Genomic DNA, 12,370 nt, shown 5'->3' on the forward strand with positions numbered 1-12,370 from the left:
TCTTGTGTTGACAGGACGGCTGCGATGGTTGTGCATTCGTTCATCTCACTAGAATTCAGAGTTTTCTGATGCTGAAGCAAATCTCGTAATCGACGCTCGGCTTCGGAGAATTTCGCGTTTACACGACAACGTACTGTGCCACTAGGAACGTAATCGTAGATATAAGTGCCGGCAAGACTCAGAATTGCAGCCCGGACGCCGTCGATAGACATCATCTTGGCAAAGTCGTTAAGCCAAGCGTTCGTTTTGTTGAGTACACTTTGTCCTGGACACCACTTTCTAATATCTATTGCACCTTGTCAGTCAGGAAAATTCAAGAACCGTCGGCCACACGCGCGGGGCTTGGATATTTCATGAGCGGTTATGGCTGTTCCTGTATGTGGGTTTACTTCCACGTACAAAATTCCCAAAGCTTCCTGTCGATCCCATCCATAGTCACTATGAGACCAAACTGCGATGGTTGCATTCGCGGATTATCGGTCAAGAGGGGCCCGGCTAGTAACTGGCTTTCGTGGATTGTCTGGCGATTTAACATCGAGTGATGAGTGGCCGTGGCTTCTACCTGGTTTCGCCGGGTTCGTCCGTTGCAGTCTAGTTCGTATGTTACCCACTTGCCACAGCGGGTTTGTGATGCGGGAGACTGGATAGCGGACGCGTTTGTCGACGGGTTGTGTTGTTCCAAGACACTGCCGCCATTGGCGGAACAAGGTTCTGGTCCCGTCCAAACGAACTTAACGTAGCTATTTAGTTGCCCATTGTGTGGTCGCGGATAGCGAGGCAAAGGTGTCGGTGTCAACACGTCACAGGCCGTCGTAAAAGGGCTAACAAAACCTGGTGCGACAGTGATCGTTCGCCGGCGGTATGGGTACCACAGAGCAGAGACATCCGGACGATCTGCTAAATGAACGACATGGGAAGCTGCCGTCCATTCTCTGCTCATTGTGATGCATCCCGTACCCAAGGACTCGGTAAGAGGACGCCAGTCCGTAGAATCACCGCGATTGCTGAATGAGGCAAAGGAAGACGCAGGAAGCCACTTGGCGGCGTCGTGGCGCGTACTATGAAGCGATCCAAACTCAAGGGCTGGATGATCCGCTTCTCTGTCAAGGGTGTCCAATGAATAGGGACCTGGGGCTGCACGAATAAAGCAGAAAGATGCAGGTGAGTAGTCGATGAAAGCCAGAGACTCCTTGGAGGTCGATTCATGACAACCTGCGGCGTTTCTGCCAGGGACAGCATCGTGGCGACTGAGATTCGACTCCATGAGGAGAAGACACCCTAACGTCAGAGCCCGCGGGAACAATCTGACTGGCCTGCCACACAAAAATTGCTGGCGAGGCTAGTCGCGCAGAGTCAAATAGTTGCAGTGCTTGGGGTGCCGGCTGTTTAATGAAGTACAACCTTGTCCGAGCCGCTAAGGGCGGTAACCCATTTAGTTTGTAAGCCAATCCCGGAACGAGATGTGAGCAACACATTGCGACACGAGACTAGCAAGCAATTGGACTGGACGAGTGAGTTTCGAGACCGTGGCATCCGTTGCGTCTGGGACTTTGGCTGCACAGAGGCCGGTGAGACCAAGAGTTGTTGCGAACCACTGCCGCTTCTGCGGATGGTCCAGATACTAGAATCTGCGCCCTCCGTGGCCAAATCGACCATTCCAGCCAGACACTAGTCTTTCCATGTCGAACGGTGTGCCAGCTCAAGCCCATGTTGCCATATTCGTGGTGGCGCAAAGGCGAGGTAGCCGACGAGGCAAGGTAGAGAATGCAGCTGCACGGAGAGCCATCGGCAACCGTGTGTGGTGTGTCAAAGGAAAATGTAGCTTTCCCCGGTGGCTAAAACAATCGACATTGCACGTCGCTCGGCGACAAGGAATTGTTGCGCAGCTCAGGCGGCTGGTGAGACATTTCGTTTCCACACAAGTGAGGCCGAGGCCCTTCTACATATCTGTGTCACATATCGCTTTGCGATTTTATTCTGGTCAAAATCTGGCCTAAACCCGCTGCGCTCGTCGACGCGTTTCTTGCCATTCCCTCCAAGAGAAGCTCCCATAGTTACTGGTCTCAAACTGCCGCATATCCGCTGTGCCCACAGTGGCTGCTGCCTTAGCCGGCAAAGCTTCCATTGGTGCATGGGAACCGCGCAGCTTCTTCGAAGAGATCTTGCTCTTGAAATGATTCTCCTCAATTAACCGATCCCAGAGATGGACCAGTGGACCCAGTTATCTGGCACAGACGCACCCGGCCCTGGGCCACGTCGAGGTGGTCAGGCTGCTTCTCGAGGAGCGAGCCAACGTCGCTTACACAATGTCATCATTGCAACCCTGCCGGCCGGCCAAGAATACGGCACCGGCTCGGTCGCCGCCCTCGCCAGCCAGGTGAAGAAGTTTTTCCCCAAACTCTGGTTCGGCTTGCTGGTTGGTGTTGCGGCTGAGCTCCCCAATCTCTCGCGAAATCCGCCCCTCGATATCCGTCTGGGCGATGTTCTTGTGGGCTTGTCCGAGGGCGAGAGTGCCGGAATTATAGCCTATGACATAGGCAAGGAGACAGGCGAAGATGGTTTTCAGCTCTTGCGCCACGGTCACGTATTGGCCACCACGGCTAAAGTTATCCGATCCGCCATCGGCAGCATCCGACTCAAAGCGCCGGATGAAGCAAGTAAGTTTTTGCCGTTTTACAGGCAGATCAAAGTCAAAGGACACCCCGGCGCCCAAGGATCCGTCGCGACTGGTCTACACCACAGACCCTATACCGGCAGCACAGCGGAGTGTCCAGCTCAAACCGTTGGAACTCAACAGAGACGAGGCGGACACTGACATTGATATCATCGCCATCCACGGACTCGACACGACGTCACGAGACACGTGGACGTGGAAAGACTGTCGGGATCCGAAGAACAAAGAGAAATGGGTCAGCTGGCTGGATGATCCTGAAATGCTCCCAAGCATTGCACAACAAGCTCGGATCTTTACTTGTGACTGGCCAGCCGACGTACTTGAACCATCAGACTTGGTCCAAAAGACCATCGACGAGTATGCTCTGCTTCTGCTCGATGGTATCCAGAGAGCGCTCCTTGGGGATGGCAAAAGAAGAGAAGTCCGACCTTTAGTCTTCATCGCCTCGTGTCTCGGTGGCATCATCCTGGCTAGGGCTCTCGTGCGCGCGGATGATAAACGCAGCGGTTATTACCGTCTACGAAGAGCTACACGTGGCATTGTGTTCCTTGCTACGCCGTTTCGCGGTACCGCATTCCAGGACGTCACGGCCTGGGCGGTGCCCGGTCTGAAGGTCAAGGCCTCATTGCAGGGCCAAGAAGTAAGTAGGCTACTTGATAGTGTACAAGGGCCCACCTTCGACCTCAGGGAGCTTGTCCACAAGTTCACTCAGTTGTGCCAAGACAAGGACAGCCCCTGTGAGGCGTTTAACTTCTATGAACTCGGAACAACGAGCCTACCGCACAAAGCGTTCCCCTGGCTACCGACTTGGTTCGATCAAAGGAAACAAGTGAGCATCAATGACCTCAATATTTTGTTCACCCCATGACTAACGCACTCAGTTGGTCGATATGTCCTCAGCAACGCTAGATATCATCCCTGATCCACTACCCCTGAATCGAGGCCACATTCTGATGAACAAGTTTCACGGCGCCGGGTGTGCAGATTATGAGAAAGTCGCCGGTAAAATTAGGGAGATGGTCTTGAAGATTCACGTGAGAACTCCTCTCGAGCAGGCGGACGCATTGATACGGAACGACTCTTACAACGACGAAAGGCTTCGGATTGAACGACTGTCTGGTGAGCTGTTGCCAATGCATCAGTGTTACATCAATCTTGTTATTGTGGAGCGGCCGAGCCACGAGGCAGACCGCTCGAACTCTTCTCAGTTGCCCACCTTTTCACTCTTCGCTCGCCAGAAGATCGAAACTCCGGACAAAACGGTTCAAGTTGAGTTGGCGAAAATATTCGACGAACGCAAGGGGCGCGATAGTTGTGTGATACAGCCAAGGAGAATTTTGATTCGAGGGCGTGCAGGAGTTGGGAAGACCACCTTGTGCAAAAGGATGGTCTACGACTTTATGTGTTGCAAGAACGAGCCTCAGGTGTCAAGGCCAACAGCTGCGAATGGCTTCAGGCTGCACAAGTGCCGCCTGTAGGCACGACTCTGTTGCCTACAATGAGTCATGGCAATTGCCTCAATGGCACAGGTATAAGAGCAACAGATTCGTGCCAGTATCAGATAGAGAATCAAGCATTCCTTTGCCCACGGTTTTCCTACCTAAGTGTGTGACATTATGCATGATACGAAGCTGCATCGATCTTGGGTAGAGTTATTCGACCGCTTGCTCTGGGTGCCTCTGCGAAAGCTGAAAGGACGGTCCGGGAAATCATACAAGCTTGGGAATCTGTTCCACGACGAGTTTTTCTCCCAATGCAAAGATGCGGAGAGTCATCGTCTGGTTGGAGCAATGTGGGACGCAACGCAAAGCCAAAACGGAGGCAGGACACTATTTATCCTGGATGGCATGGATGAGGTATCTGGGGAATGGAACCGCGCAGCAATCTCCGCTCGACGGTCGATCGGCGCTCGAGTGAGTGTCAATTGCCCCTGCGGACTGTGTGCTCGTGCAGCGAAGGTTGCCTCTCCACTAGCCTCTTGACGGCTCTAGGAATTTTGCAGTCGATTCCTTCCGACGAGATCGTTCGAGGGGAAGAATAGAGGCACTTGATCCGGTGATGATGCATCGTCGAGGCTGGCGAGAAGCGAGACAGCAAAGGGATGGCTAGGCTGCGGACTGGTCGGAGTGCCTGGTGTCCAGTCCGCCAGCCTGGTTGCCTCGCGCACATTAAGAGCGAGGCTGGGTTTGGCCAATATGAAGTGTGGGTCCGCACGGCCTGGGCCGCTGCGCCACAGGCACAGCATTGGGACACTCGAGCGTCATGGGCAGTTCCTGCCCCTCCTCAATCGTTCGTGTGGGTTCCGAGACATGCAACCAGATGCGTCGCATTGTAACAGGATTGAACACAGTGCCCGAATGAGGCATCATAATGCGGTCACAGCAGTGCAGCCATCCTATGCAACAAAACGATTCGTGGCGACGCCTTCGGGGCTGTAAAAGCCGAGACTTGGCACCTCCCGAGATGGTTTCCCCCGTTCAGGCATGCCGTGAGAGTAATGACAAGTTCCTGGATGGACGTCACAGATTGTCTGGGACGGGTTGGCCAGCTTCTCAATCCTGGGTTTATAGGGTATGCGACGCAGCCCTGGCACCTGTGGGACATGACACCAGAGCTCGGCAACTTCGCCCCCCTGTGGCGGTGTCACGGTCTGGAACTTTTGCTGCTGGTTGCCAAGCTTGAAGGCGGCAGTGAGCAAGTATTGGTCAGCCTCGTGTGGTCAGCCGCGTGTGCTCATTTCAGCTGGCCTACACCCCGCCCGGCCTCGTGACCTTTCCCTTTTGCATATTTCGCCCAGCTGCCGTGCGTGTCTTTCGCCGAGGCAGAAATGGGGAGTTGCGTATCACTCCTCCAGTGGCTGAGAGTTGCACCTACACTCATCGACATCGCAGACGCTGCGTGACCGCCCCGTGAAGCATCGCGAGGCACTGACCTTTGCCGCCTCGGGCCTGTATACACGATCCTCCCAGAAATGGCGGAGTTGGATCCCGAACTCTACACCGTCGCGTGGCTCGCCCCGCTGGAGATCGAGCGTACTGGTCAGCCTGCCGAGTTTCATGAGAGTTGTCGTACATCACAGTAGACGCCTCGCTTTCCATACCAAAAGAGACCTCTTCTCTCGACCTTTGCTAGGGCTCTAGATGGCCTGAATGAAGCACTTACGATAAGACGTTATGAAACGTCGAAATTCAGCGGTCCCACAAGTCACACTGCACAAGGCGGCCAACCTGCCTCCGTTCGCCGTGTCCTCTTCCTTGGCCAGCAAACTCAACACTCTGCAAAAAGTAGTCCGCCTCTATGGGATGTCGGCGTCGTGGTTGTGCGGCGAGGCCACCCAGGCAGGCTTTCGCCTGCGGTCTTCCTCTTGAAGCGAAGCCGCTCGTTGGACACTTTTCCCTTCGAATTTTTTTTCCCTTTCTGCAACCTGGTTCCTGGGGTGCAGACCGCGGGAGGAGAATTGTCGCATGGCATGGATTGAAAACTATCCGACGGCCGGGGAAAAGGTCCCCAGTGAATAGGGCAACGAAAGACTTCCTCTATTTAGCGATTGAGGTTGGTAATTTATACCGATCCAATCGAGGCAGGTGAAGTTATCGCTACCGTTGGCAAGCAGCAGTGCTGTTAACGGTCTATTTGAATGAGTGGCTTGATATAGAATTCTGGCTAGGAAAATCGAGCGTTGACCTGGCTTCTGGCTTTCCATGCGACCCCGAGGGTGATAAAGGCGGTCGTCGCTCACGAGGGTTGCAAGGAAGGGCAGGGCCTGCAGCTTGCTGACGGGCCCTCCCAAATTTTGGCGTCGACGAGCCTACGAAATGGTCGTGAAGGCCTCGAGGGGTACCAGAGGAACCGGGTCCAGGTAGCGGCCTGGCACAACTCAGACAGGAGGGACAAAGGGACCAAATAAGTCTGCAGCCGGTGGCCTGTTCCAGGAGAAGAATTCAACGACGCGTCTCTTTAATTACAACGGCGCATGTTCAGGGAAGGATGAGGCCAAAGTTGTTGTTTTCATTGCTAACGAATAAGAATTTGTCTCTGGCGAGTTCCGACCGGACCCCGCGCTTCAGCCATTAGCCACCGCGTGTCTCACGCCTTCACTGGCATGCCCTGGCAGCTACTCCTGCCTAAACAAGCAAAATCTTTCATTTCTGCGTAAGAGATGCACGATAGCTTGCAATATGGGAGCTGCATCTCCTTGAGATAATTCTCGTCAATCGACAGGCTGCCAACTGTTATCTCTGTGAAGCCAATTGTCTGACACCATCTTTATTATGAATGGCGCCGGTGCATCCGGCCTTCGCACCATCTACCATGCAGGGCCAAGCAAGCCATGGGAGGCTACGTCGCGTAACCGTAAGACTATTGCGATCGGAGGCACAGATTAATGTCGGTGATGGTAAGAATGATAAGAAAACCACCCTTGCCTTCGTTGAGTTTGTAAAATTAACCCGGTGCAGACAGGATTAGAGAAGATCATGCGCAACCGTGATGCCCTTTCCACTTCCACATGGCGCGCTTGATAATGCCTAAAGCATTTCAGCGGATGAAGCCGACTGGTTCTGAAAGTCTCAGGTGCAAAGTAGTCCGCTGCTTAGAGACAACAACGCGCCAGGCCAACCTGGATGGGTGCATGCGAGGAATTGACATGGCTGATGAAAGGAATGTGCCGATAGCAAATGTGGCATTGATCCAGACCTGAGCGTGGGCACTTTACAAGAGCAGCGGTAGAATGTGAAGGAAATGATGTCAAGTCTGAGGGGGGTTCAATATTGCAGGGGGTAACTGAACTTTCATGTATTGTTTGTGCAAGAGTAGAGTATCGCAGCAATGTCGCAACTGGATTCATGTCTCGCCCGGATTCAAGCGTACGGACTAGGTCCGTAACAAGGGCAACTGCTGCTCGTTGCTCACTTGTGGTGTGTGACTCGTCGGTGCCAAGTTCTTGAAGAAGTACTGTACTTGGGATTAGCATGAGAAATAACTGTTGGAAACGAAAAGCGAACTGGCTGCAGAGCTATTACCAGTTTCTTGCTTTCGAGGCCTGCACAGTTGTGTTCCTTCAACGTCCGCAGTAGCAGCGGTTCGTATTGTACGTGTTGTCGAAGCTCATTTCTGGAAAGCGCTTCCACATTCGGAGCCAGTATGGGAAAGTCCAGACCAGGCCGAGGAGGCGAGTAGGGTCTGCTGCCGACCGCTTGACGATATGGAACGCCCCTCTCGTCAAACAGCCTGATCAAGGCAGCCGTCGGACCCAATCCGCCAAGGTTTTCGCGTTGCAAGACTGTCCTGGCACCACGTCATGGCGAGACGTCTGCCCAAGTCCCCCCCCCCCCCCCCCCCCCCCCCCCCCCGGGGGGGCCGGTCCAAAATAAGCACCCGCCGCCCAGGCCTATCCGGGCTGTCGCATGTCTCACCTGCCTTCAGTGGTGGCAGTTGCCTGTCCAGGCAACTGCAACTGCCTAAACAAGCAAAACCTTTCATTTGTGTATAAGAGATGCACGATGGCTTGCAATATTGGAGGGGAATTGATACAGCGGCATGATGGTTTTGATACAGAGGCATGACTCTTACAGCGGCATGACTTTTACAACATCTGATTGGACCATTTTTTCCAGACCCATAGGTACCTCCCCGTGAAGGCGGTGGAGCCGGCTTGCTTAACACACCCAGACATCGTCTTTTCGTGACAGAAACCAGCATGCGCCGGGCTTGTCCAGAACATCCCGCGTGCAAGTATCAAAACAAAGGACATATTCCACAGAGATACAAAGATAAGGCCAATTCCATTACGCCTTCAAAGGAAGCTATCTACTTCTTTCCTGCCACTTCTATACAAGAAAGAATCTCGTCGCTCTCATGCGATTCCCGCCGACTCCTTCGCCTCAGCATGCTGGGTTGCATCTTTCCTCCTCTGGCTCTTTTCCCTGTAGTTTTGCCCGTCCCGAGCACACTCGGCTGGCTGCGAGTCGGGCGCTGGTTTGAGACGCTGGCCCGACTACTGGTCGCTTGGCTCGCCTCGAGCTCCATTCCAACCGGTTTCGACTTGGTCAAAGTCCGTGGTGGCCGCCTTCGCCCACACCGCGACGGGCCCTGGCTGGTCGGTTTGTTCTGCTGCCAACTGCCGGCTCCTATAGCTAGTCTTGATGGAACAACCTGTGTCGTATTTCTGGGCCTACCGCGGAGGGCAGTTGCAATCTTGGGGTCGAGAACCCGCCGGTATGGATCGTGCGAGGATGACTCGCGTAGCCGCCATCGGGGATGGACCTCCCACTTTGTGAACGGTTTGGCAGACTCTAGTTTCAGGTAAACCTTGTGGCAACAAGGTATGCCCAACTCTACCGAAACTGAGCAGTCGTCGTTGCAATCCCCGAGAGGCCTCGGGAACGGATCCTTGCCAGTCGGCATGGCCTTGCGAGCCAAGTGGTATTGGTTTTTGATCAGACCAAGGCCCTTTGATGATATTGCAGTCCGAAGTTCGCCTAGATACTCCGAGCTTGGGCCGATATAGTCGCGGGAGGTGAGCACCTCGTCCGCTGCGCAGGCATCCTTGAAGTCCCTCTCTTGGTCCTTCATCATGTCTTGCATTGCTTCGACCAGTCGATAGAGGTGACTCATGCCGTTCAAAAGGTAGCTCTTGACGTTGTTGTTGCTTGCCTCTGTGCCAGATGTGACGCGGATGCCAAAGTTGCGATACTTTCGGATGAAACAGCGTGCCCACTGAGCTCGTACAGGCATGTATGTCCTGTGGAGGTACTGCAGAATAGCCCTCTGGTCGTCGAACTCCCTGCAGAGATTTTTCCATGCCTTCTCGTGATCCTCCTCGGTCTCAGCAAACATAACAAGCTTCCACATCTCGAGCACCCCTCGATAGCTGTGAGGTATGGCCTCGGCTATCGGTGCGTTGACCAACCGTCGGTCTTTGGGGCTCAACTCAGCCTCTGGAAGTGGCCCAGTGTCTTCCCCGTCACTGCTGTCGGTACTACTGCTGCTGATATGCCTGTTGACCCACTTCTGCTTCGACTTGAGCAGGACGTTCGAATTGATATGGTGGATGCACAGCTGCTGTTGTGCATCAGGGAACTGATCATCCAGGGCGGCCTTCATTTGATCGTCGAAGTCAGTAATGATGACATCTGGTTGGCGGATAGCGTGCTGTTCTGAGAGTTGACGAATGCTCTCAGAGAGGAACTGAAAACTCTCCCGTCTCTCGTTGTAGATCAGACCGAAAGCAGCATTGAAGACGGAACCAAGACAGGTCTGCCCTGTTGCTTGGAATAATGGAAGCTTGAAGCGGTTGGTGTTGTATGTGTTGTCGAAGCTTATGACCTCGGGAAATCGCTTCCACATTTGAACACAGTAGGGGAAGGTCCAGACAAGTCCGAGCAGGCGATTCGGATCATTGTCCGCCCATTTGACGATGTAAGGGATCTCTCTGTCGTCGAAGAGCTTTATAAGTGCTCCAGTAGGCGTGTAGCCATTTAGCTTATCTCTGTTGATTAGAGATCTCGCGTTGTAGATGTCCCTCTGTGTGAAGACTGACTCGGGGTGCTGCTCCTCAACGACAGCCCGCACATCACGAGCCCGGATTCCAACCCGGCGGCTTGTCGACTCAACCGTAGCCCTGATAGGCGTAGTGAGCCTCCTGTGAGAGGGGTGGGCAGAGGGCCCTATACTGCGTTCGTGGTTGTGCTGACTGTGTTCAGGCTTGGAGTGCTGTCGCAAGAGCCACTTCCATCCTCTAACGCCTCTGCAACAATCATCCACTTACAACCACACTTCCGGGATTTGCGTTGACGGATTCCTGCGCCTTTGGTAGGCCCTGGTTCTCCGAATCGATCGCATTGGAATGAGTATCTGATCTTCCGTCCTTTATGTGAATAGGCATTCCGTCGAACAATTCCAAATCCGTGGGCTTTTGCAAAGGCATTCACCGTGTCGAAGAGCACTTCGGCGGATGGCGCTGGATCGCCTGGGATTGGTGGATTTGGGATAGGATCGGGGGTAGGCGACGAGGATTGCTGAGGTTGAGAATGTCTAGCCAGCTGTGGGGTCGATGATGCCTCGGGAGACTGAGTGGATAGCCTTGGTCGAGGGACTCGAGGCGGCGAGTACGGCGGCGGCGACTCGTATGCATCGGATGTAAGTGGTGACCAGCCCCATCTTTCTCGCCATTGGCGCACGCGTTCATATGACCGAGCAAGCTCCGTGGTCAGTATTTTGCCTTCGCCGATAACCTCACGTGCTAACGTCAAGGCTGACTTGAACTCGGCCCCCGTTGCGGACCGAGGGCTTGTAGCAGACTGCGGCGGAGAGTCGGACGCAAACGGATCTGTTTCAGGCCCAGGTATAGGGATTCTAACTCGCTGTGATCGCGGTAGTGCGGACAGGAAATCATTCGAAAGATATATCTCATGATCGAAACGGAGCTCCCACCATGGCTCATGGAGCCCCTGCGATCCGTGGGGGTGCGGCACGGTTGTGAACGAGCGCGGATAAGATGCAAAAAGATTTCCGATTGTATCTTCGTCACCTAGTCCGTAGTACTTGCCAATACTTGCGGCACTGACAGACGATTGTGGACTGTCCACGGTCATTGGCGGGCTGCAGTTGCTCTGGCGGGAGTGTCGCCGTCGTTTCAGAGGACGCGGCTCCTCCCTTGGACTAGGTGTTCGAGCTCGTTTTCTTGACTGGTGCCATGGAGTAGTACGAAGATGAGATTGACGCATTGATGGTAGTTATCACAAAGCTTCGGGTCGATGTCAAGCCTTGGGGGGGACCAGTCATGCGTGGAATCAGATGAGAGCTATTAGATGGTGTCGCATCGTCTCCAAGCGAGGGATGCTTGTGGAAATGGGTACACCACTGGCACCTCCATAGTCGGCGCCAGGTACGTCGGCCAATATATTAGAGCTAAGGACTCCCCGGTAACTCCTGGGTTTCGGGATCTAGTCGTGTAGCCGGCAGCTCATGAGTGATCGACAGCTCCTGTGGAAAGTTGTGTGCGGCTTGGAATTGATGTTGCGGCTGTGTCTGCTCTGGATAGCCTGCATAAGCAGCGCCATACCATGGTGGTGGCAACACCGAAGAGCCAGCACCACTAAATGACTGGTGATACGGTGACGCCGGTGAAGTCGCCCCTGTTGGAACGGAAATTGACGGTTTGGCTATGCTGGAGCGGTAGTTATATGAAGAGCCATAGAAGCGGGGGTCTACGTCTGCCATGGCCGGAGTGCCTGACGTTGAAAGCAATGAGGGCTGGGTCGAGGCCTTCTTCTTTCTCCTCCGCAAACAGAGGAGTATTAATCCGCCAATAGCGACCAACCCAGCTGGACAAAGTCAGCTAACTCTTGCATTTGGCCGAAAGGACTGCCTACCAACTCCTCCAACAACTCCTCCGACAATGGCGCCTACTGGTGTAGATGACGTTGATGGTGGTGGTGGGGGGCTAGTAGTCGTTGAAGAGACCGAGGAACTAGTGCTGGTAACCGACGCGTAGGCTGGATATGTCGTCACGATAGAATCGCATACAGGAATAGTCAACCCAAGATATGGTTCACCGAATGCGACGACTGCGCAGTAAGGGTATGCGGACTGTGAACTATTGGACTCGATATATCAGCATTCAGGGAACAGATACTCTTATCTCTCGTGCTACCAGACACTCTCTCATCGCTCACTTACCAGTACAGTGTTCCA

At 53.9% G+C, this 12,370-nt stretch overlaps 1 protein-coding gene across 1 annotated transcript; it reads right to left on the reverse strand.

Annotated features, from left to right (window-relative positions):
• Nucleotides 1-2,299: 2,299 nt before the first annotated feature.
• Nucleotides 2,300-3,003, reverse strand: PLICBS_010151 (uncharacterized protein; the record flags this gene model as incomplete). The annotated part of the gene is made up of 2 exons (XM_065601847.1): nucleotides 2,300-2,731; nucleotides 2,995-3,003. The coding sequence occupies 2 exons, from the start codon at nucleotides 3,001-3,003 to the stop codon at nucleotides 2,300-2,302; spliced, it is 441 nt and encodes a 146-aa protein (XP_065457919.1).
• Nucleotides 3,004-12,370: the final 9,367 nt, after the last annotated feature.

This window comes from Purpureocillium lilacinum (assembly GCF_023168085.1).
Source record: "Purpureocillium lilacinum CBS 284.36 DNA, scaffold_8, whole genome shotgun sequence".
Classification (NCBI taxonomy): domain Eukaryota; kingdom Fungi; phylum Ascomycota; class Sordariomycetes; order Hypocreales; family Ophiocordycipitaceae; genus Purpureocillium; species Purpureocillium lilacinum.